At 45.3% G+C, this 25,811-nt stretch overlaps 1 protein-coding gene across 1 annotated transcript in view; it reads left to right on the top strand.

The window, feature by feature from the left end:
• The window catches only part of LOC136633616 (sialic acid-binding Ig-like lectin 13), a 72,412-nt gene extending 46,840 nt beyond the window's left edge, over positions 1–25,572 (top strand). Inside the window, exon 10 of the mRNA XM_066609375.1 lies at positions 25,420–25,572. Within this exon, the coding sequence (XP_066465472.1) occupies positions 25,420–25,572 (153 nt within the window). The remainder of the gene's footprint in view (positions 1–25,419) is intronic.
• The last annotated feature ends 239 nt before the right edge of the window (positions 25,573–25,811 follow it).

Here is a 25,811-nt window from a genome sequence, read left to right as displayed (position 1 = left end):
GCTGCTTTGGAATTGTTACTGGTGCCTGTCTTGAGTGCTACTATTACTGAAATGGAACGAAGACTGCGCTCCCACTATACTGCTGCTTCGGAATTGTTACTGGGGCCTGTCTTGAGTGCTACTATTACTGAAATGGAACTAATACTGTGCTCCCCCTACAATGCTGCTAGTGATATGTTAGTGGGGCCTGTCCTAATGCTACGGCTGAAATGTTACGAATTATGGGCTCTGCCTATACCGCTGCTAATGGTATGTCTCTGGGGTGTGGAAACAGAGGCTTCCCAAAGACATGATGGCGGCGAGGCCATTTCCCACCAACGCGGTTACTGTTAAGGTGCATATAACCACGGACACGTGGAGAGGACACGCAGTGCCTCAAAAACATCCCCCGCCACGGCCCACTTAATCCTGGCCACATTCCGAAAACCAACAAAATAAAACCGCGCTACTAGGTCCGCAGTCACCACCACATTACCACCAACGCGGTTACTGTTAAGGTGCATATAACCACGGACACGTGGAGAGGACACGTAGTGCCTCAAAAACATCCCCCTCCTCCTCCAACAATGAAAACATTCTTGGCAAATGCCTTTGCATTGGTTCGTCTGGTGGCAGTCCAAGAATTTCACCTTTACCGACACAACAAGAGAGCCCCCCCACCATCCCCCCGCCACGGCCCACTTAATCCTGGCCACATTCCGAAAACCAACAAAATAAAACCGCAGTACTAGGTCCGCAGTCACCACCACATTACCACCAACGCGGTTACTGTTAAGGTGCATATAACCACGGACACGTGGAGAGGACACGTAGTGCCTCAAAAACATCCCCCGCCACGGCCAACTTAATCCTGGCCACATTCCAAAAACCAACAAAATACAACCGCGCTACTAGGTCCGCAGTCACCACCACATTACCACCAACGCGGTTACTGTTAAGGTACATATTACCAGTCTGACTGGGGCATGCAGACACCTTGACAGAATGAATAGTGTGTGGCACATAGGATCCCCATTGCTATGCCCACGTGTGCAGCTCCTGATGGCGGTAGCACAGGATTATATTTCTCATTGATTCTGTACAGCATTGTGGGCTATCGCCCCACCACTTTTAAAGAGGGTCGCTGCCTAGCCGTGCCAACCCTCTGCAGTGTGTGCCTGCAGTTCCTCCTCATGGCAGACGCACTTATAAATAGACATGAGGGTGGTGTGGCATGAGGGCAGCTGAAGGCTGCGCAGGGACAGTTTGGTGTGCGCTGTGGACACTGCGTCATGCAGGGGGGAGGGGGGTTGGGCAGCATGTAACCCAGGAGAAGTGGCAGCAGAGTGTCATGCAGGCAGTGGTTGTGCTTTGTTGTAGGTAGTGTGGTGCTTAGCTAAGGTATGCCATGCTAATGAGGGCTTTTCAGAAGTAAAAGTTGTTGGGAGGGGGGGGGGGGGCACTCTTGCCGGTATTGTGGCTTAATAGTGGGACCTGTGAACTTGAGATGCAGCCCAACATGTAGCCCCTCGCCTGCCCTATCCGTTGCTGTGTCGTTCCCATCACTTTCTTGAATTGCCCATATTTTCACACATGGAAACCTTAGCGAGCATCGGCGAAATACAAAAATGCTCGGGTCGCCCATTGACTTCAATGGGTTCGTTACGCGAAATGAACCCTCGAGCATTGCAAAAATTTCGTCCCGAGTAACGAGCACCCGAGCATTTTGGTGCTCGCTCATCTCTAGTCAATACCCAATATGTGGGGTTTTAATTTTTTTTTACCTTTTTTTTATGCTAATATTAGAAAAAGCATAAAAAAGGTGTTTTTTACATTTTTTTTAACATTTTTTTTTACACTTTTCTTTTCTTTTTTTTACACAATTTGAGTCCCTCTGAGGGACTTGCAGCACTATGCCTATGATCGCTGTCATAAGGCATGGCAGAGCTACTGCTCTCCCATGCCTTATCGCTTGTACAGCGATTATAGGCACAGGCAATACAGGACGTCAGTGTCTGGCGTCCTGTTGCCATGGTGACAGGCTGGGCTCTCGCGATGACATCGCGAGAGCCGTCCAGAGACACAGAGGGAGCGCGATCCCTCTGTGAACTCTTTCCCTGCCGCGATCTACTTAGATCGCAGCAGGGAAGGGGTTAACAGCAGGGGGGGGGGGCATCTCCGATGCCCCCCCCGCTGTTGCAGCGGGACGCCGGCTGTGACTGACAGCCGGCTACCGCTGCGGGATAGCGCAGGATCTTATGTGATCTCGCGCTATCCCCAGGACGTACCGGTACGTCCTGTTGCGGGAAGTACCAGGCTCCCAGGACGTACCGGTACGTCCTGGAGCGGGAAGGGGTTAATGAACCGTGAAAATGGCGGTCGATATACGCTCGTGGGAAAGAAGCCTTACACAGCGAGGTTTAGCAGAAAATCTGCATCACAATCCACATCACAATCTGGCCTATTTAGTGCAATTCAGCCCCTTCAATTGCATCCAATTAAAGGGGTGAAATCTGCTGCAGATCTCCGGAACAATCCGTACCAAAGAATGGATTTTGACATAGATTTTGATATGGATTTTCTGGCGTGGAAAATTAGCATTAAATTTGCCGCGCTCCAATGCAACCTAAGTCCGCTCTCACACATTCAGATCTGCACTTGAACGCAGTGTTGTAACGCCAATATTTTCAAGTACTAGCTGTCCTTTTTTTCAGCATTTTCACATTTTTTTTAAATTAAGTCCTTCCTTTCATATGACGTAAGGGTACGTCCTAGAGGCGGGTAGTTCTTGCAACCCTTACGTCATAAGGATAGCGCAGGATCATAATAGATCTCACCCTATCTGGCAGCAGGAGTCATCTGTCACTGATAGCTGGCCTCCTGCTGAAACAGCGGGGGGTGCATCGCACCCCCGCTGTTAACCCCTTCCCTACTGTGATCTATGTAGATCGTGGCATGGGAAGGGTTCACAGAGGGAGCCTGTTCCCTCTGTGACATTGCCGGGCTCTCGCGATATAATCGTGGAGAGCCAGGCTGGTTGCCATGGCAACAGGATTCCAGATAGTGACGTCCTATATTGCGATTGCCTATGATCACTGTAATGAACAATAAGGCATTGCAGGACAGACGTTCTGCAATGCCTTATCTTAGCGATCACTGCTGGTATGGTGTAAGTCCTCCAGATGGACACAAATGGTGTAAACAAAAGAAAATAAAAATGTACAAAAAAAAAAATGTTAAAAAAATGTTAAAAAAAAACCAAAAACTTTTTGGGGCTTTTTCTCATATTAGCATAATTTTTTTTTTTTAAATGACACATATTTGGTTTTATCATGTCCGTAACAACACGTACAATAAGTTGAACACGCTTTTTATGCATGGAAAAAAAATCGTTAAAAAAATTCTGAAAAACTGAGGCAAAATGCAAATTTTTAGCATTTTGCCTTCCAAAAAATGCAATAAAAATTATCAAAAAAGTATAGAAATAAGCCCTCACAGAGCTCCATCCATGAAAAAATAAAAAGTTATAGGATTTTGAATGCAGCGATTTAGAAAAAAAATTCCAAAAAAGGTTTTTTATTGCAGAAAAGTGGAAAAGCTAAAAAAAATAAGAATCTTGGTATTGCTGTAATTCTACCGACCTGCAGAAAATATATATTGTGTCAATAAGTACTGCATAATTAACGCTTTAAAAAAAAAAAAAATCTATGGCAGAGTTTATGCTTTTTTCTCTCTCTGTGGTCATAAAATAAATGATAAGAGTTTTACAATATGTACCCAAGAATGGCACGGATAAAAACTAGTTCCCCACGCAAAAAAACAAGCCCTTATATGGTCGCGTTGACGAAAAAATAAACCCAAAATAGGCCATCTCCTTAAGGGGTTAAATCAGTTTTTATTCAAAAGATTTCCATTTTACAAAGCAATTACAAACATATTCTTGCATTTCCGTATTCATATAATAACATATTGTTTTCTGATTATTGACCTTTGTTTTCTGTATATATGTATGTACACGTATTTGTCCATGTATAATTTGGCTTGAGAAAGGTGCGATTGTCTGGGCACCGAAACGCGTTGTCTTTTCTGAATTAAAGTACTGAAACTTATGCTGAGTGTACTTTTCGGTGAAAACTTTGGAGTCATCACTTCAAGGAGGGGGATTCTGGATACCATACCCCCCCCCCCCTCCTACTGAGTAAGTGTCTGTTTGATGCTGATTATATCCACGAGATAGAATATACACTGTATATTCTTTTTAGCACAGTATCCGGTAGCGGAGGAATTTTTTCTTAACACCATATTGTTTTCTTCTTTGGGGGTCTCTCTGTGTAAGAGAAACCCTCAGTATATCCTGCAGCTCTCCGTATTTTCAAGGGATTGGATACTGGTGCCTGAAGGATTTTGAAAACGAACCTTGTGGCACACTTCATACCATTCATCACGCAAAAAACAAGCCCTTATACGGCTGCGTTGGTAAAAAAATGAAAAAGTTATGGCTTTTGAAAAATGGAGATTAAAATTCGCCAAAAAGCATTGCATCCTTAAACCCAAAATAGGCTATGTCCTTAAGGGGTTAAATCAGTTTTTATTTAAAGATTTCCATTTTACAAAGCAATTACAAACATATTCTTGCATTTCCATTTTGCTCTTTCAGTTGAAATAACAAAGTAATGACATCAACATGACTTTATGGTACACAACTTCTGATTTATAGTAATTCCTGTTGGTTACAATATTAATTTTAGATACGATCCCATTATATGCGTAGGAAATTGTCCTAATTAAAGAGAAGTAAACAAAAAGGGATCTTCGCGAGAACTGAAATTGCAATTAACAATTTCCCCCGTTTTTTTAGTGACCTCGGGAGGCACTGTAAATTTGCCTTCCTGACTAACTTTCAGGCACCAACTGGCCCTCTTAACCAGAGAGTAGGTCCCATAAAGCCAGAGAGGCCGCACAGTCACGGCATACCTGGCAGGGAGTTATAAAGAAAAATGCAGAGTACGCTGGTACAAACAAAATGAAAGATAGTAGGAGGAGAGGAGGTGAAGAGAGAAAGAGGCAGGGGGGGGGGGGTTAAGGGAGGGGAGTGGAAGGGGTCCCAAATGAGATAAAGTATCCTTTATTTATTTAAGAACCTGAATGTAGTGCAATTTTGAGGAGATAGCGTCACTCCTATCCTGTTCATCACAGATCAACCTTGATATAAGCTCCACCCCGTCCTACCCCTTGTCCACAGCCAGCAATGGGAGAAGGTTGGCCAGGCTGGTGCTTAGCTCTGCACCCGTCCCGCACCCTCCCATTGCAAAGAGTGAACGGGGAGGAGAGCAGAGGGAAGAGGTTTAGCAGCCACGTTAAGTCAAGTATGTTAACCCTTGCTCTATCTGTACATACTATGTGGTGAGTTTTGGGGGTGATATAAAGGTCCTCAATATCTGGAAGGGGCAACACAGAAATGATGAGGCCATAATAAATGAGTATATAATAGTATTATGTATAATGTTCAGAGATGAGCGAACGGACTCGTCCGAGCTTGATACTCGTTCGAGTATTAGCGTGTTCGAGATGCTCGTTACTCGTAACGAGTACCACGCGATGTTCGGGTTACTTTCACTTTCATCTCTGAGACGTTAGCGTGCTTTTCTGGCCAATTGAAAGACAGGGAAGGCATTACAACTTCCCCCTGCGACGTTCAAGCCCTATACCACCCCCCTGCAGTGAGTGGCTGGGGAGATCAGGTGTCACCCGAGTATAAAAATCGGCCCCTCCCGCGGCTCGCCTCAGATGCGTTGTGAGATAGCTGAGGGACAGTGGTATCGTGTTGGAGCTGCTGTAGGGAGAGTGTTAGGAGTTAGTGTAGGCTTCAAGAACCCCAACGGTCCTTCTTAGGGCCACATCTAACCGTGTGCAGTACTGTGGAGGCTGCTTTTAGCAGTGTTGCACTTTTTTTTTTTTTTGGTATATCGGCCTTGCAGAGCATTGCGCCCTGCAGTAATAGTCCAGGGACAGAAGTGTGGAGGCAGGGAGAGCGTTAGGAGTTATTGTAGGCTTCAAGAACCCCAACGGTCCTTCTTAGGGCCGCATCTAACCGTGTGCAGTACTGTGGAGGCTGCTTTTAGCAGTGTTGCACTTTTTTTTTTTTTGGTATATCGGCCGTGCAGAGCATTGCGCCCTGCAGTAATACTCCAGGGATAGAATTGTGTAGGCAGGGCCAGAAGACATATATTATAGATTGAATATACGCAGTGGTCCTTTTGAAAAAAATATTGAAAAAAAATCTATTTGGCCTGCCTGTCACTGTGCTCAGTGTTCTGGGTCCGTGTCTGCTGGGGGTAGTATTTCTCCAAATAAATATGCAGCCAGCTAAGTGTTACAGCAGGCTTGCGCCAAATTATTTCCTGGCTCTGAAATCACCGGTCTGTTGCAGTTAATAACAGTGCAACACTGCAGTTCCGTGACACACACTGCAGGGACAGAATTGTGTAGGCCGGGCCAGAAGACTTATATTATAGATTGAATATACGCAGTGGTCCTTTTGAAAAAAATATTGAAAAAAAATCTATTTGGCCTGCCTGTCACTGTGCTCAGTGTTCTGGGTCCGTGTCTGCTGTAGGTAGTATTTCTCCAAATAAATACGCAGCCAGCTAAGTGTTACAGCAGGCTTGCGCCAAATTATTTCCTGGGGTTCCGTAAACAAAGTCAGCCTCCAACCACAGGCCAATAAGCGGCACATTTAATTACAGCGTTCTGTTTCTGCACTACTGCTAATACACCATGCTGAGGGGTAGGGGTAGGCCTATAGGACGTGGACGCGGGCGAGGACGCGGAGGCCCAAGTCAGGGTGTGGGCACAGGCCGAGCCAGTGCGGTGGCCAGGGGTAGAGGCAGGGCCAGACCGAATAATCCACCAACTGGTTCCCAAAGCGCCCGCTCGTGCCATGCCACCCTGCAGAGGTCAAGGTGCTCTACGGTGTGGCAGTTTTTCACAGAGACGCCTGACGACCGACGAACAGTGGTGTGCAACCTTTGTCGCGCCAAGATCAGCTGGGGAGGCACCACCACCAGCATGCGCAGGCATATGATGGCCAAGCACCCCACAAGGTGGGACGATGCCCGTTCACCGCCTCCGGTTTGCACCACTGCCTCTCCCCCTGTGCCCCAACCTGCCACTAAGATCCAACCCCCCTCTCAGGACACAGGCAGTACCGTCTCCTGGCCTGCACCCACACCCTCACCTCCGCTGTCCTCGGCCCCATCCAGCAATGTCTCTCAGCGTAGCGTCCAGACGTCGCTAGCGCCACTTTTTGAGCGCAAGCGCAAGTACGACGCCACGCACCCGCACGCTCAACCGTTAAAAGTGCACATTGCAAAATTGATCAGCCTAGAGATGCTGCCGTATAGGCTTGTGGAAACGGAGGCTTTCAAAAGCATGATGGCGGCGGCGGCCCCGCGCTACTCGGTTCCCAGTCGCCACTACTTTTCCCGATGTGCCGTCCCAGGCCTGCACGACCACGTCTCCCGCAACATTGTACGCGCCCTCACCAACGCGGTTACTGCCAAGGTCCACTTAACAACAGACACGTGGACAAGCTCAGGCGGGCAGGGCCACTATATCTCCCTGGCGGCACATTGGGTGAATTTAGTGGAGGCTGGGACAGAGTCAGAGCCTGGGACCGCTCACGTCCTACCCACCCCCCGAATTGCGTGCCCCAGCTCGGTGGTGGTATCTGCGGGGGTGTATGCTTCCTCCACTAAACCACCCTCCTCCTCCTCCTACGCAACCTCTGTCTCGCAATCAAGATGTGTCAGCAGCAGCACGTCGCCAGCAGTCGGTGTCACGCGGCGTGGCAGCACAGCGGCGGGCAAGCGTCAGCAGGCCGTGCTGAAACTACTCAGCTTAGGAGAGTAGAGCCACACGGCCCACGAACTGCTGCAGGGTCTGACAGAGCAGACCGACCGCTGGCTTGCGCCGCTGAGCCTCCAACCGGGCATGGTCGTGTGTGACAACGGCCGTAACCTGGTGGCGGCTCTGCAGCTCGGCAGCCTCACGTACGTGCCATGCCTGGCCCATGTCTTTAATTTGGTGGTTCAGCACTTTCTGAAAAGCTACCCCCACTTGTCATACCTGCTCGGAAAGGTGCGCCAGCTCTGTGCACATTTCCGCAAATCCCACACGCACGCTGCCACCCTGCGGACCCTGCAACATCGGTTTAATCTGCCAGTGCACCGACTGCTGTGCGACGTGCCCACACAGTGGAACTCTACGCTCCACATGTTGGCCAGACTCTATGAGCAGCGTAGAGCTATAGTGGAATACCAACTCCAACTTGCGCGGCGCAGTGGGAGTCAGCCTCCTCAATTATTTACAGAAGAGTGGGCCTGGTTGGCAGGCATCTGCCAGGTCCTTGGAAAATTTGAGGAGTCTACCCAGATGGTGAGCGGGGATGCTGCAATCATTAGCGTCACCATTCCTCTGTTATGCCTCTTGAGAAGTTCCCTGCAAAGCATAAAGGCAGACGCTTTGGAATCAGAAACGGAGGCGGGGGAAGACAGTATGTCGCTGGATAGTCAGAGCAACCTCATGTCTATATCTCAGCGCGTTGAGGAGGAGGGGGAGGAGCATGAGGAGGAGGGGGAAGAGACAGCTTGGCCCACTGCTGAGGGGACAGATGCAGCTTGCCTATCATCCTTTCAGCGTGTATGGCCAGAGGAGGAGGAGGGGGAGGAGTATGAGGAGGAGGGGGAAGAGACAGCTTGGCCCACTGCTGAGGGTACAGATGCAGCTTGCCTGTCATCCTTTCAGCGTGTATGGCCAGAGGAGGAGGAGGAGGAGGAGGATCCTGAAAGTGATGTTCCGAGTGAGGACAGCCATGTGTTGCGTACAGGTACCCTGGCACACATGGGTGACTTCATGTTAGGATGGACAAATTGATGGTAAACTTCCTATCCGACAGCGCTAGTGGCCGAAGGCGCAGTTCCGCGGGCCAGGTAGCAGGGGAGGCGCAGAGATCAGGCAGCATGTACAGCGCAGGCAGGGGAACACTCTCTAAGGCCTTTGACAGCTTTATGGCTCCCCAGCAAGACTGTGTCACCGGTCCCCAGTCAAGGCTGAGTTGGCGGGAGCACTGTAAAAGGATGGTGAGGGAGTACGTAGCCAATTGCAGCACCGTCCTCGGTGACGCCTCTGCCCCCTACAACTACTGGGTGATGAAGCTGGACACGTGGCCTGAACTCGCGCTGTATGCCCTGGAGGTGCTTGTTTGTCCTGTGGCTAGCGTCTTGTCAGAGAGTGTGTTTAGTGTGGCTGGGGGAATCATCACGGATAAGCGTACCCACCTGTCAACCGACAGTGCCGACAGGCTTACACTCATTAAGATGAACAAAGCCTGGATTTCCCCAGACTTCTCTTCTCCACCAGCGGACAGCAGCGATACCTAAGCAATACGTAGGCTGCACCAGCGGATGGAAGCATCGTTCTCTATCACCATCCAAAACGGGGACCTTTTTGCTTCATCAATCTGTGTATAATATTCATCCTCCTCCTCCTCCTGAAACCTCACGTAATCACGCCGAACGTGCAATTTTTCTTAGGCCCACAAGGCTCAGTCATATAATTTTTCTAAACAATTTTTATACGTTTCAATGCTCATTAAAGCGTTGAAACTTTCACCTCAACCAATGTTTATTTTAACTGGACTGCCTCCAGGCCTAGTTACTCATTAAGTCACATTAACCAAAGCCATTAATGGGTTTCACCTGCCCTCTCGGTTGGGCATGGGCAATGTTTCTCAGGTACATTAGTACTTTTGGTACACCAATTTTTGTGGGCACTCGCCTACAGTGTAATCCAATAAATTTTTGGCCCACCTGCATTACAGCTGACATAACATCAGCTGTGATGGGCAATGCAATGGGATATATTTATGTACCGCCGGTGGGTTCCAGGGAGCCACCCATGCTGTGGGTCCACAGGGAGTTGTAAATGCATCTGTTTCCACTTCTAAAGAACCCCAGTCTGATTGGGGCATGCAGTGTGGGCCGAAGCCCACCTGCATTAAACATGACATTACTACCTCAGCTGTGATGGGCAATGCAATGGGATATTGTTATGTACCGCCGGTGGCTTCCTGGCATCCACCCATGCTGTGGGTCCACAGGGAGTTGTAAATGCATCTGTTTCCACTTCTAAAGAACCCCAGTCTGACTGGGGCATGCAGTGTGGGCCGAAGCCCACCTGCATTAAACATGACATTACTACCTCAGCTGTGATGGGCGATGCAATGGGATATTGTTATGTACCGCCGGTGGCTTCCTGGCACCCACCCATGCTGTGGGTCCACAGGGAGTTGTAAATGCATCTGTTTCCACTTCTAAAGAACCCCAGTCTGACTGGGGCATGCAGTGTGGGCCGAAGCCCACCTGCATTAAACATGACATTACTACCTCAGCTGTGATGGGCGATGCAATGGGATATTGTTATGTACCGCCGGTGGCTTCCTGGCACCCACCCATGCTGTGGGTCCACAGGGAGTTGTAAATGCATCTGTTTCCACTTCTAAAGAACCCCAGTCTGACTGGGGCATGCAGTGTGGGCCGAAGCCCACCTGCATTAAACATGACATTATTACCTCAGCTGTGATGGGCAATGCAATGGGATATTTGTATGTACCGCCGGTGGGTTCCAGGTAGCCACCCATGCTGTGGGTCCACAGGGAGTTGTAAATGCATCTGTTTCCACTTCTAAAGAACCCCAGTCTGATTGGGGCATGCAGTGTGGGCCGAAGCCCACCTGCATTAAACATGACATTACTACCTCAGCTGTGATGGGCAATGCAATGGGATATTGTTATGTACCGCCGGTGGCTTCCTGGCACCCACCCATGCTGTGGGTCCACAGGGAGTTGTAAATGCATCTGTTTCCACTTCTAAAGAACCCCAGTCTGACTGGGGCATGCAGTGTGGGCCGAAGCCCACCTGCATTAAACATGACATTACTACCTCAGCTGTGATGGGCAATGCAATGGGATATTGTTATGTACCGCCGGTGGCTTCCTGGCACCCACCCATGCTGTGGGTCCACAGGGAGTTGTAAATGCATCTGTTTCCACTTCTAAAGAACCCCAGTCTGACTGGGGCATGCAGTGTGGGCCGAAGCCCACCTGCATTAAACATGACATTATTACCTCAGCTGTGATGGGCAATGCAATGGGATTTATTTATGTATCGCCGGTGGGTTCCAGGGAGCCACCCATGCTGTGGGTGCACACGGAATTCCCATTGCGGAGTTGTACCTGCCTGTGACTATATATAAAAAACCGCGGTCTGACTGGGGCATGCAGACACCTTGACAGAATGAATAGTGTGTGGCACATAGGTTCCCCATTGCTATGCCCACGTGTGCAGCTCAAGATGGAGGTGGCACAGGATTGGATTTCTCATTGCTTCTGTACAGCATTGTGGGCTATCGCCCCGCCCCTTTTAAAGAGGGTCGCTGCCTAGCCAACCCTCTGCAGTGTATGCCTGCTTTTCCTGTGGCAGCCGCACTTATAAATAGACATGAGGGTGGTGTGGCATGAGGGCAGCTGAAGGCTGGGCAGGGACAGTTTGGTGTGCGCTGTGGACACTGGGTCGTGGGGGGGGGGGGTTGGCAGCATGTAACCCAGGAGAAGTGGCAGCAGAGTGTCATGCAGGCAGTGATTGTGCTTTGTTAGAGGTAGTGTGGTGCTTAGCTAAGGTATGCATTGCTAATGAGGGCTTTTCAGATGTAAAAGTTGTTGGGAGGGGGGGTGCACTCTTGCTGCTATTGTGGCTTAATAGTGGGACCTGTGAACTTGAGATGCAGCCCAACATGTAGCCCCTCGCCTGCCCTATCCGTTGCTGTGTCGTTCCCATCACTTTCTTGAATTGCCCCGATTTTCACAAATGAAAACCTTAGCGAGCATTGGCGATATACAAAAGTGCTCGAGTCGCCCATTGACTTCAATGGGGTTCGTTACTCGAAACGAACCCTCGAGCATCGCGAAAAATTCGTCTCGAGTAACGAGCACCCGAGCATTTTGGTGCTCGCTCATCTCTAATAATGTCCAGTCCTATATATAATAATGGCTGACCCAGACATCTAGAGTCTCACTAACCTATTTACTCTTTAATAGTGTACCATGGCAGTGTTTGAGGCTGTGATGTAAGTAAGAAAGTGTCCTGTCATTTTATTCTAGGGGTTAAATGTTTACAGTGCTTCGAGACTGCCTGTAAATGTATCAAGTTTGTCTTGTCATGTGGTATGACAGAGGGGATAAAAGGGAGTTTCTGAGAGTGGGAAAGGAGAGGGCCATGTCTTCAGGAGTTCCAGACATATGGGGGAACCTTCAGTCCCCGTATGTTTAAGCATGGAAGCAGAGGAGAGGTATCCTGCAATGATTGCAGCCTGGATGTGAGAGGAGTGAGCCCATTCAGCAGGAAAGAGCATCAGTGAGTTATAGACACTTAGTTCCATAGCAAGGCCAGTGTAGAGGTACTACAATTGACACACGCCCAAGCACTGCTAAGGCTGGGTGGAGGTACTCTACAGTAAATACTTAAAGAATGTATATTCCTCAACCTGCACTGTTTATAATTTGAATTGACTGCCTTGTTATATTGTACTCAAGTTTTACAGTAAAGTTAAAGCAGGGCCCTGACCATTTTCAGGGACCCAAGGTACTATAGATTGTCTGCTGTTATTTATATGCAGAGGATCATGCTGGTAAATAAAGAAATGGTAGCGTCACGTGTGACAACCTGGGTGAATGATTGCACCATTATTGACCATCCCTATCCTAGGGGTGTCCGAGGCATGGGGCCAGTGATGTTCAGGCCTTGGCTGCATATGTCTCTCCAGGATGTGGTGTCTGGTAAGTGCCACCGTGATTGGCCACTATACCCTTCCAGCTCTTCACGTAAGTCAGGTGTCATGGGTCTCCCTATGGGACGATGCAGTAACCCAGCCTTTTCAAGAAACACTAAGAACAGGATAGAGACTGTTGTGCCATTTTTATCAAAAGGGCAATGTATAATGTTGATGTGTATTTTCAAAGGGATGAATCAAGGTGGTGCCCAAATGTCTATGCTCTTCTCCAAGCTGCTTACTCCCACCAAACTATTTGCACCAAAAGCATTGGTGCCAAGTGGACTGGCTCGAAGTAGGGGGAGGACCCCCAATAGACTAAGTTGGACTGACCCAAAAGGGGTGGAGTCCTATACAGCAATAGACTCCTTAGGCTATAATATATTAAACTGCCCTATGGGGAAAATGGATGTTACGCGGAGGCGACAGAGGCTATGCAAAGTTCCAGTTCCTGTTGTAGGGCTGACTCCTAGGAGGCTGCCAACATACTGGGAGGAGGACCTACAAATCACTTGGCTGCCTACTAGTCCAACATCAGAGGACATTGCAAGGCCTGCGCAGCACTCTTATCTCTTCAAAAAATATGGAGTGACGACCCAAGCGAGACACCCGGTCTGGATTTTGATACACCAGGGTAATGGAGTTGTCCAGGAGTACATTCTGGCCATTTTTATTAACTTATAGGGATGTCAATTTCAGATTCCATTTTATGGGGGTGGGACAAGCAGCATCGGGAATGTTCCTGTGGCCCCCTTGAGGAGTCCTGCCATATCTCCTCTTCCATATGCCAATGTCAGAAGGAAGTACATTGTCAGCGTTCCCATCTATAAGTCCCTCACAGCTTGAGGATGATGAGGAACCATCTACATCTGGCGCAGATGGCGGGAGTAACCCATGGTATGAGGTGGGAAGGTTAACTTTCCCCCATAATGACTTCCACTACCCCCAATAAAAAGAGACTTTCTATGACAGAGACATTTACTGAACTGTTTTGTGTTTTCCCCGTCATCCAAAAGACTCTAAAGTAATCCCTTTTCTCTTTTCACAATATAGTTAAAGTATATTATTGAAAAGGTTTATGCAATGTTTACAAGTTCAAGAATTGTGCTGGTTGTAAAGTAAAGAGGGGTTATAAATTGCTCTCATTGTCTCATACAAATGCATAATTCATGTATTCATTAACTGTGTGTGTGTGTGTGTGTGTGTGTATGTGTGTGTATATATATATATATATATATATAAAATGTGTGTCTAGCTTAAAAATTCAGTAGTTTATTTTCACAATTTTCACAATGCCACAGTATTTGTAATCGGTATGTCTGGTATTATTGATATATGTGCATGATTGGAGGTTTTGCATACTCCCCAGTTGTCTTGGTGTTTGCAGCCCGTTCCAGCCTGTATCAGAGGGTGGGGTCTTCCTTCCACTCATTTAGTCACTCACGGACAGCAGTATTGACTTAAGTTACTGACTGCTCTGGTGATTTTTCTCTCTTATGGAGAGTGGTAATCATTGCACTCTACCCTTGCTTTTTTCCTGCCAGTCACCCTTTCTAATTTTTGGATAGGCCTACAATGTGTTTCCTACTATAGAGAAAGTGATGGTCATTCCACTTATCTCAAATTCACTAGTTATTGGAGAAAAGAGTTATGAATACCTCCAGTGCAGTATTGGTGTTCCTGAATTCTGTTTAGCCCACTAGGTTTTTCACAAATGTATTTGCAAGTCACAGTCCTTTACACGCTGTTTTAAATACAGTGCACATGCAGAAATAACACTTCTTTTAGTCTCAGTGCACTAGAAGTGAGTTAATCCCTTATTCACATGGGTAACCAGGAGGAGGAGCTGTGTTTGCAGGTTTCGGTTTGCACACTCCGTGATCGAGCGCTGAAGTCTTTCTGTGTAAACATTCTGTATGAGAGCTGATGACTTTAGCGGTAACTACAGCACTTGTCATTTAAAAGACTGTTGCCCCCATCCATATAGAAGAGCCATAAGATATCAGGACAGGCCATCATTATCAGATCAGTGTGGTCTGTGCTCTGAACCTCCACCAATCAGCTGTTCCAAGTGACTGCAGTGCTTGATTGAGCACCATGCCCACTTGAGTACATTCAGACGCAGAGCCATACATCGTATAGCGCCTCCGCCTGGTATAGTAACGTAATCCACTTAAATGGGCCTGAGCCCTTAGGATATGTAACCGATGAATCTGACAAACAAAACAGTCCACAAGGAGTTAGTGCTCATGCCCATGGACAGAGCGGGGTATGCCCGCGGATTTATGCCACGGGAGTACCGCATTTAAAAACATTAGTGCCCATGAGTGATCGCGGAATTCTGCTGCGAATTTTTGCGGTCTCCATTAACACTATAGTATTGGAGACCTCCCGCTGCGGAAAAAAATGTTGAAATAGAATGTCATGATTTTTTTCACACAGTCGAAGTCCGCGGCAGAAAAGCTGACTGGCAGAAAAGCTATTGGGTTCAATAGAACCTAACAGCTGCGTTAGTGCACTGCAGATTTCCACCGCGAGGAACGCAGCAGAGATCTGTCCATGTGCATTAACCCTTAACCCAGCACATAGTGACAGTGTTCACAGCTGCACTCAGATTACAGCATGAATATAACAGGCTGATACTTTTTATCTCTTTGATTTGTGTTTATTAGAGATGAGCGAGCATACTCGTCCGAGCTTGATGCTCGTTCGAGTATTAGGGTGCTCGAGATGCTCATTACTCGAGACGAGCACCACGCGGTACTCGTCTCGATTAAACGAGCACTGACCATTGAATTCAATGGAGCCGGCAATACAGCCGGCTCCATTGAAAGCAATGGGCTTCCGGCGAGCGCGGGATGAATTTTCGGGAAGGGCTTAAAAATATAAGCCCTTCCCTGAAATTCATCCAGAAATGTGTAAGAACAAAAATATATACTGTATATATATACTCACCCGGTCCCGGCCAGCGGCAGTTCTACTGAACTGCTCTGAGTAGTATTCAGCAGCCGGGGATTTAAAATCCACGCCTGCTGAATGAGCTGCCTCTGATTGGTCCCTGCGCTGAGCCAATCAGAGGTAGCACTCACTCACCCATTCATGAATTCATGAATGGGTGTGAGTGAGAGCTGCCTCTGATTGGTCAGGCTGTGACCAATCAGAGGCAGCTCATTCAGCAGGCGGGGATTTTAAATCCCCGGCTGCTGAATACTACTCAGAGCAGTTCAGAAGAACTGTCGCTGGCTGGGACCGGGTGAGTATATATATATTTTTTGTTTTTACACATTTCTGGATGAATTTCCAGGGAAGGGCTTATATTTTTAAGCCCTTCCCGAAAATTCATCCCGCGCTCGCCGGCAGCCCATTGCTTTCGATGGAGAACGATCTTTATGCTGACAGTGCGGAGGGGGGGCTCACTCTTGCCGCTATTGCGGCTGAATAGTGGGACCTGGGAACCTGAAATGCAGCCCAGCATGTTGCCCCTCACCTGCCCTATCCGTTTCTGTGTCGTTCCCATCACTTTCTTGAATTTCCCAGATTTTCACAAATGAAAACCTTAGCGAGTATCGGCGATATACAAAAATGCTCAAGTTGCCCATTGACTTCAATGGGGTTCGTTACTCGAAACGAACCCTCGAGCATCGCGGGAAGTTCGACTCGAGTAACGAGCACCCGAGCATTTTGGTGCTCGATCATCTCTAGTGTTTATAAACACTTCACAGTATTACATACTGTATAACAAATAACCAACTTCACCTCTGCATGCAAAGGTCCATCATACTTCGAAGACCTTGCAATATAATGCTCCCATTCAGGGCCTCGCAGACATGTGCGCAGTTGCTGGAAGACCCTTTGCAGCACCTCGATTTTTTTTGTGTGATCTGCTCTATTTTTCAACATTTAGTGCACCTCATCACCCATCACAATGATGGGGTGCATTAAAACCCACTGTCAAAAACGATAGCGAAATCTCGGCTAAACGCCTCAATCGAAATTGCAGTGCTTTGCTGACGGTATATGTGAGAGCGGCCTAAAAGTTTTAATGGATCAAAAGGCAGTTGAATCTGTTGAAGCCTCCTATGAGCACATATGGACTCGCCACGTGCCTGTTGTCCCAATATCAGGCCTTCTTCCTGGCTCTATATCTTTCCCATAGGTTCTTGTCTCCCAGATGGTCTTTCTTAGGTGTTGTTTTGAATGAAGTAGCATTGTGTTTCATTTCCGGGTACCCCATTAATATGCACAATAGTACAACGTTTGGAAGAAAATGGGTTCCTATAGGTGACAACCCCAATTATCAAGGACATCACATATGAGCAACCTTACATATAATGAGACGCAACACCAGATAACTGCAGAGAAAAGTCTTTATTAAATTTGTAACATATAGCCACAACATTCAGTTTGAGGTGCTTTGTGCTCCTTTTGTAGTCATTTTATTCCATGCGCTCGCACACGTGCCGCAACATCATGTTCTACATTACTGCAAACCAAACAAGTGCACAAGGCAGGAAAGTTACTGTTTATTATCCGGGAAGCAAACAATAATCACTGAAATGTGGAAATAAAAATTGTTGTAGCAGTAAGTGCAGCATTGTCTAAAGTGACTGAGGCCCAATGCACATGGGAGTATTTGCATTGCTTAATCCGAAGTGGACATCCACTTCCGAATTCCACAGCAAATACGGCCCATAGACATGCTATGTATAATCACTTTTTCCTGTTCACGATCGGAAATCTATTGCAATTTTACGTTCGTGGGGAAAGAAATCACGGCATGTCCTATTTTAGCACGGATTCTACATTGACGGCTTCTATTGAAGTCAATGGAAGCTATCCAGTCCACGATACAGAAACCGCTGCTCAGTCGCTAGGTGATGACGCGGATTTCGCAGTTTGTCCGCAACTGTCACTGCAGACGGGCCACAGAATCCACGTCATCACCTAGGGAAGAAGCTGCGTTCTCTGTACTATGCATGTGCGCCAGCACACCAGCCGGCACATCTGTATTACAGACGGAGAACACTGTGGACAGGTCTAAAGGGTGTGAATACATAAATGTAAAATGTTAGTTTTTCATTCTTTTTAATGACAAAGATTTCAAACATTCTATTCTCACTTTGTCATTATAGGGTATTAAGTGCAGAATTTGGGGGGAAACTTTTTTTTTTTTAAGTTATACAAGGCCACAACATAGCAAAATGTTAAAAACGTGAAATGGTCTTAAGACTTTCTAAATGCATTGTCTGTGTTGTGAATTTCAACCAGTACAGTTCTGTCTTACTTGACAAGGAGCTAGAGATAAAAATAATCTAAAAAAATAAGGTGTTTTTCTTCTGCATGATTTTCATTATTGAATTAGATCCTCAAATGTATTCTCCATCTCCTAATCACTGTAGACCAGAAAGCCTTCCTCCAGATTTTCATCACTGTCATAAAAGTAGAAAGTCATCACTTGGGTCATCTGTGGTTGTGATAGTTTCTTCCATAGTTTCTTGATAGGAATGTCCTTTGTCTTACCTACTGTACTTCTTTCAAGTACATCTTGTTCTGATATCGGAGACAATGGAGAGATCTCTTCCTTGACTGGTGTAAGGGCAGGCTAAATAGACCATGTGGCCTTTTCTGCTGTCAGTTTTCTATGTTTTTATGTTTGCATCAGTACCTTTTTAGGAAACATTGTTGGCATAAGTTCTTCTTTCAGAGTTCTTCAATCTTCATAGTAGAAATATGTATTAGTAGCAAAGTGTATGAAGCATGTACAATGTGTATCATGTACTTTTTGAACCACCTGCTTCAGGTTGTCTCTATATTAGCCAGTTTGGATGAGGCAATGGGAAAATTCTATTGGAAGACAGAGGATGGAGAATGACACTTCTTCTAGATTGATGTAAATCCCTGTACATACATCAGATGAAAATAATGGAAAATTATAATTTCTGTTCCGTTTTTTCATAAATCCACAGATGTTTTGTTGAACATTTACAGTTAAAATAGGGAAAGTACCTTGAAAAAAAAACTGATACTTCCAGGAATTAAGTCATTTTTATCATGGACTTCCGTGACAAATGGGATACGATGATTAGAATTTTTAACAAATACTTGAAGATTCTATTACGAGACACAGATCCTATTCAAAACCTTAATGGAGACACAGTATTGAGATACCAAAAGGGAACGACAATATCAAACCTTCTTCTATCCTTAATTCTAGCTATTTATCACAAAAGAAAAAAAAATAGTTACCCCAGACTTCTCTAAAAAATGTGCAAAGATATAAGTTCTTGAAACAAACAAATTGGTTCCTAGACAGTTTGGGACAAAGGTACCTAATAAGGGACCACCTGAGATGCTCTTCGATGGGGTTGGTCTAACAAACTGAATACCCATGTGGGCTCTGATATATTGGCAATAATGGACAGGGGTCATAGAACACATAGGAAGGATTGTAACCAATGATAAAAGTAATTGAGATTACTGAGTATAAAATAAATCATTTTCCCTGTCTCCTATTACCACACATTTCAAGTCCAAACATAGCCTAGAATGGACTCACCTCAAGTGAAGGACAATGTGTTAAAGTCAACTGGCAATAAGAAGGAGAGATCTGCACAAAGATCCTTAAAAGGAAAAGTGAATGGATTTTCTGAAATTCCTCAGTGAGACCACAGGGACCGAAGAAAAGATTTATTTATTTTTCTTAACAATGAGTTCTAATAATCATCATCCAGAAGAATCTGATAATTCCTGAGATCATAAGCAAGCAGAGCCATCAGTATAAAAATACAATGTGCTTATTAATGTACAAAACTAATATCGAGATACAATAAACTATTTGTCTTCTTTCTGTCAACATGAATACAATGACAGTACATTTACAACCTAAGTGTCATGGAGGAAGTAATAAACAATGCCAACAGTGTAATAATATAAAGGTACAAATAACAATAAACTTTATGTCTTCTTTCTGGATTCATGATGAAATTATACTCTCAAAGCGCAACATGTGATAACACTGATCTGTAAAACAGAAGTAGTTTTTTCTTTTGCTTCCTCTTGAAATTCTTCCTTAATTGTGTAGATTTTAGGATGCTGAATCTGAATCTAGAGGCAGAATTGTTCTATCACTCCGAGGCTTCTGTGGGAAAAAAAACAATAATCTCAAGCAAGAATTAAAATTTGCATCAGTTTCTTGATATTTATTTTATTAATTGAACACTTTCAGAAGGAAATACTTATGTTTTATATTACATATCAATCGGGTCAATGAACAACTCAATTAGTCATTTTCTTTCTTGTATATCCTTCAGCAGCAGCCTCTCATCGTCAAGTCCAACAATAGTCTGTGAGCGTCTGCTGATTTCATTTACCATTGTGAAGTTTTTCACTTGGACGATAACTTGATGGATCTTCTCTCCATGAGAGAGTTCTTAGGATAACTGGACACAAATCCAAATGTGCACAGAGGAAATGCTTCTGATCTTTATCTACTGAACGTGGCTTCTTAAAACTATTTGACAAAAGAGACACTTATTGCTGTTTTTTAAAACTTTTTTTGCTTTTGTTTCCGCAATCTTAATTTTCAATACACCAAATGAAAGCATAAAACCGTCTCTACTGCAGTATCTTATATAAAAGAAGGAATTTTTTCAATCGCATTGTTTTTATTGAGATTATATATATATTTTAATCAATAAAACAAAATACATTTCAAAGGACACAAACTTGGTCCCAATCCCCTATACTTAAAGGAATATTTGGGGATTTTGTCACTGTTGAGCTATTCCCTGGATCATATCTATTGCTTCTGGAGTTTCTACATGTATAGTAGTACAGATTCAACCAGGGGTGGTTCTGCTTTAAAAGGCCACTCCAGTGAAAACACATTTTCCATCATTGCATACCTCATCTCATTGTCTGCTACACTCTAAAACAGTGGTGGCGAACCTATGGCACGTGTGCCAGAGGTGGCACGCAGAGCCGTCCCTGCTGGCACGTGTCGCCGCCGCTCATAGTGAATACTGTTCAAACTTTTGTGGCTCTGGTGGACAATGCCTCACGGGAGTTCTTCATATCCAAGAGCAGCGAAGATTATTACGATTTGAAGAACACCCTGTGCAAGAGGATGACATGGCTGTTACAAATGGTTCTTGTGTGGGACTTATTAATTATCAAAAAGAATGCAGCGCTTTTACTAAACAGACTGTTGCAGAACAGAAAAGTTATAATGTGGAATGATAAAGACAAATTTACTTACAAAAGAGTCATTATTCCTAGATTCAATATGCTGGCTTTGCTGCATCATACAACACAAAGTCTCAGCAACACAGACAGAATATGCGTCTTGGATGGGACACTTTCTCCACCTGATGGCTGAAGTAAACATACTAACTACTATCGTGCGTGGCACCGCTACCAAAGAAATTCTAGACAGACTGAAAATAGACCATATAATAAAAGTTATGATGGCTCTGAAATTGTAAGTCAAAAGGACTTCTGCTGTTTCAAAGAGAATGCAGCCCTTGTTTTTCAAGACTTGGACTCTATATATGAGTTATACTCTGCGAACTCTTCATCCAGAAATATGGGTAATGGGACCAATCACTCTTCTTCGAAAAATGATGCAATTTTACTAAACAGTTGGATGCAGAACTTTGAAATTGTAATTCACTGTTGATTGCCTAATTCTTCCTGTGTGCTTAAATCTGTAATTTATACTAAAAATGTAAATATATATGTCTTATATACTATCTATAAACTCTATCACATGTATTACAATGACTACTGTTTCTTTCTGTATTCATCTGTGTATTTAATAAACCTTTTTAAAACTTTGCATTAGTCTAATGTGTGAATCTCTATAGTAAACCTTAGGAGGGAAATAAAAACCTATAAGGGCATAACATGGCGAAATAAAACGGGGAAGGCTGAATACCTCCGGAGTATCATAATAAGTCACAGAGAGGAGTCATCAAGCTGAACTGCTAAATTATGCTAATTTCTGGGCGAGCCAGTTGGGGCCTCAATAATCTGCTAAACTAATGGAACATGGAACCTGGTCCTGGAAGGGGCTGGCAATTATACCATAAAAGAAATAAGGGTTGTGACTATCAAGCTATAAAATGGCGGGAACCTGTCACAAGTGGGCATTTGACGAGAAATGGGTAGACTACTCACACCTGACAAGGGTAAAGGAGAAGAAGCCCGCAAACCATGCAAACAGGGGAATTAGGTGTCCAGACCATCTTTAGAGAGTGTGCGGGAGAATGACTCACAAAAGCTAGCATGCATGCCTCCAAACAGAGTTCTAAGAGTGAAGGATGAGAAATGGATAATAACCAGTACCCTCTAGTAAGAGGGGCTAGTATTTCCTACCTTCAGCCAGCCAAGTCAACTACACCTGCAGCAGAATGTTAGGTGGGGGTGAAGTGGGAGAAATTTGTGGCACCAAGTCCAATAGTTTTGGCTCGTTACCCCAGTAGAATCTGAGCCTTGGTGGCGGGTATCTAGAAGTAACTTCCATCAGAACTCTGGTTGCTATCTCTCCTGCTGAGATGCTCTCGATGGTATGCAGAGTGGTGTGAGGCATCTCACTCACCAGTCCAAGTAGTTCCTCCCTTGGGCAGTCTTCAGCACTCTGCTGCTGTTCCACGATAAGGGTGGCCCCCCTACTTTCCCCACCAGTCCCACATGGCAGGGACTTCATGGCATGAAAGTTTGCGAGCTTTACTGTCTTTTTAGAAGAAGAAGGAGAAAAAAAGCTGAGCACCATTTTGAAAGTCTATAAGTGGTTCTGTTATGTGTGCTGTAGTTCTAAGCTTCCTAGCAGCACAGCTACAGGTGGTCGAGGGTTAATGATTGAGCTGGCTGGGTGTGGTATTCTCTAGCAGCTAATCCCCTTGAGCCTTCAGCACATATAAACCCAGCTCCTTCAGTCTGAAGGTGGTCTTGTGCTGTTTAGATGTATCTGTTATGTTCCCACTCAGATCTGTGTTTGTAAGTAGGTCTGTGTCTCTTCTTCCCTGAGATAGTTTGGACACCTGTAGTCCTAGTCTGCAGCACATGCAGTGCTCCCTTCCCTTCCCTTTTACAGGTGCGGCCTCCAAACGTCTTATGTCTTGCTCTGTGTGTCAGTTGGTGGAACTTGACATGGTTCCCTTTGTCAGCTTGTGTGGCTGACTGCTTATCCCCCCTGGTATGAAGACACATAGACTTGCTATGGGTTTCATCTGTGTGCATGTGAGCTCTGGGTGTAGTCTGTCTGGTTTTCACTATATGTTGTAGTCTGCTGTAAGCCTGTGCCTGTAAGCAGGTATCCTGTTGTCTGTCCTGTATAGCTTGTTGTGTGAAGTGTGCTTTGTTTTGTTCCTGATGCACCTTGCTGTGTGATCTGTGCTCTGTCCTGTTCTTGTTGCAGTTGTCTGTGTGCCCTGTGCTCTGTTCTGTTGCAAGCTTGCTGTGTGTTCTGTGTCTTGCGGGTTCATGTCCATTTGTTCATTTTAATTCTGTCAGTTTTGTGTTAGCTTGCTCTGTGACCTGCGATCTGTGTCCTGTCCTGTTGAGCGATCTGTGTGAACTCTGTCCGGTTCTGTTGGACTCCTGGTTAGTGTAGGGACTAGCGGTATAACCAGGAGCTGTGAAGTTGGCCCGCTAGCTTCCATATTTTGTACAAAATGTCAACTAATACCTGGTATTTATACTCAGCTTATCATCTGTTACTAGTGGTTGCATTTTGGCTGCTGTATGCTGTGTTTTCTGGCTCTATGTATCCTCTTTTTCTATTCCTGTTATGTGGGATGTGTATGTCTCCTGTTCTGTGGCGTGATTCCTAGGATCAGCTAGGGCCCAGTTCCGAAGACCGCTGGGCCGCCCTCTTATTGGGGCGATGTCCCCGCTTAAGTAGGGCCCTGTCATCCCCCTTGTAGTTCAGGGTAAGTTTGCCTGAAACTTGCTTGAAACCTATGGGTATCTGTTCTCTCCTTAGTCACGATCGTGTGGGCTCCATGCTTATTTTGCCCACACAATCATAACAGATTCTGTATCTTCTGCCACAAAATGAAACTGGGGAGCTCCACGTTGTCCAACAATAACAGACGATTTCTCTCCAGACGACAAAGCATCTGGGACACATATAACTTCTGATTAAATAAAGAGTCCTTACGTTTGCTCTGCATCTTTGCAGGTGACACGGCTCTGTCTCTCAGATTTTTTCTTTAGACTCAGAGGACCCACAACTTGCTTATTCTAATTCTTGTAGGCTCAGTAGGACCACAACCTTGTCCTTTTTTCTTTCCTTAGGCTCAGAGGGTTAGAGGGATCTTGTCCTAGAATTTTTAGAAGACGTAGAGGGTTAGGGGGATCTTGTCCTAGACTTTCTAGAGAGCTCTGAGAGCTTGAAACCAGACGTAACTTAGTATTCTGTTTTTCTCAGGCACAGACATAAGACTTCTTCTATGTCTGGTAATGGCAGAGGCATTTCTTCTTCATTTTTAGGCAAAGGTGCAGAGGAATCATCCTGTTTGTGATACAAAAGCTCTGGCCTGCAGCATCCAAGGAGCGGGCCCACAGCCGAGGAGACAGCGGGGTAGAGAAAGGTCTTGTCACAGGGCTTTACAATCTCCTCCCACTAATGATAGCTTGGGACCCGATGACGTTACTGCTGGGGGAGATCACAGGGAGTTACCTTAAGTCCAGTTGTCACTCGTGATGCCACCGTTCCTTCTCCAGGGCTGGATCTTGTAAATTTATAACATAGTCCAACACCAAAAGAGTATAATTTTGGAACAAAACTGGGATTGGTCGATCTTGTCCATTTATTTAAACATTTGCATAAAGTCACTAACAATTGCAGAACAATTGCTGAACAGTAGTAGAAATCACAGTTCACGAGTAGGACATCTCAGTGGAGCTCACAGGGTATTTGTACAATTCACAGTCCAAGTTACCTGTAGGTTCCATTACTCCCGTTACTCACTTTCTTACTCTCCACCAGCAACCACTCACACTTTCTCTTCTCCCTGCTATAAAGCTGCCTCTCAGCACTCAGCAGAAGTACCAAGGATTCCTGGGTCGAACGGGCCTAGGCTGAGCACAAGGCAGTTGCTCGGCCTTCTCCATGCTCCACACACAGACCGATCTGTCCGGTGTCCATGTGGCTCACTCGCTATCTCCAGACTTCCCCCTCTCCCTTTGCAATCTTGCAAACACATATACACAACACTATCACGTGACCACAAACAATGCTCACAAAATGTTACATTTTCCAGACATGACCCAGACATTTACTCTTTCATGCCTGCAGACATCCAATACGCATATCTTGATGCACTCTACTGACAAGACATTGACACAAGACAGACGTAGAACATTCTGGAGGGACCCCATTAACTCTGGACCACTACACATAAGGAGGGGGTTACATATTTTTTCTTCAAATGTAAGGTTCTGTTATAAGTGCAAAAAAGTTTTTGTAACCCTTTCTATCATAGTGTTCATGAAAGAGTGAAAGAACAATTATCTGATATTTTATAGCTAATTTATTCATTTGTTGCACAGGAAGCCACAGACAACAATATACAACTGGATTCAAGTGGGGTCACAATGGATGAAGACAACCTCCATTATTCCACGGTCGCTTTCACTGCTGAATCCTCCAAAGTGACTTCAATTCATCCAGAAACAGAATATGCAGAAATAAAAGTGAAATAGACTGAGCCAAGGACGAAGATAATGTGGAATCCCATCATCTTAAATGATTCTGTGTAATTATTAATGTTTCTACAGGATTGATATATGATGATAAGCTAAACATCCAGTATTTAATGACCAATATTACCTTCCTATTACACTCATTGTCAAAAAAAAAAAATCCAACCCCTAGAAGGAGTTGTTAGATTTAAATGAAACTTTCTGTATGATTGTAACATTAACCCCTTAATGACATGGCC

The sequence above is a fragment of the Eleutherodactylus coqui genome, chromosome 6 (assembly GCF_035609145.1).
Source record: "Eleutherodactylus coqui strain aEleCoq1 chromosome 6, aEleCoq1.hap1, whole genome shotgun sequence".
In the NCBI taxonomy this organism is placed as follows: domain Eukaryota; kingdom Metazoa; phylum Chordata; class Amphibia; order Anura; family Eleutherodactylidae; genus Eleutherodactylus; species Eleutherodactylus coqui.
This window is presented reverse-complemented; position numbering and strand designations above follow the sequence as displayed.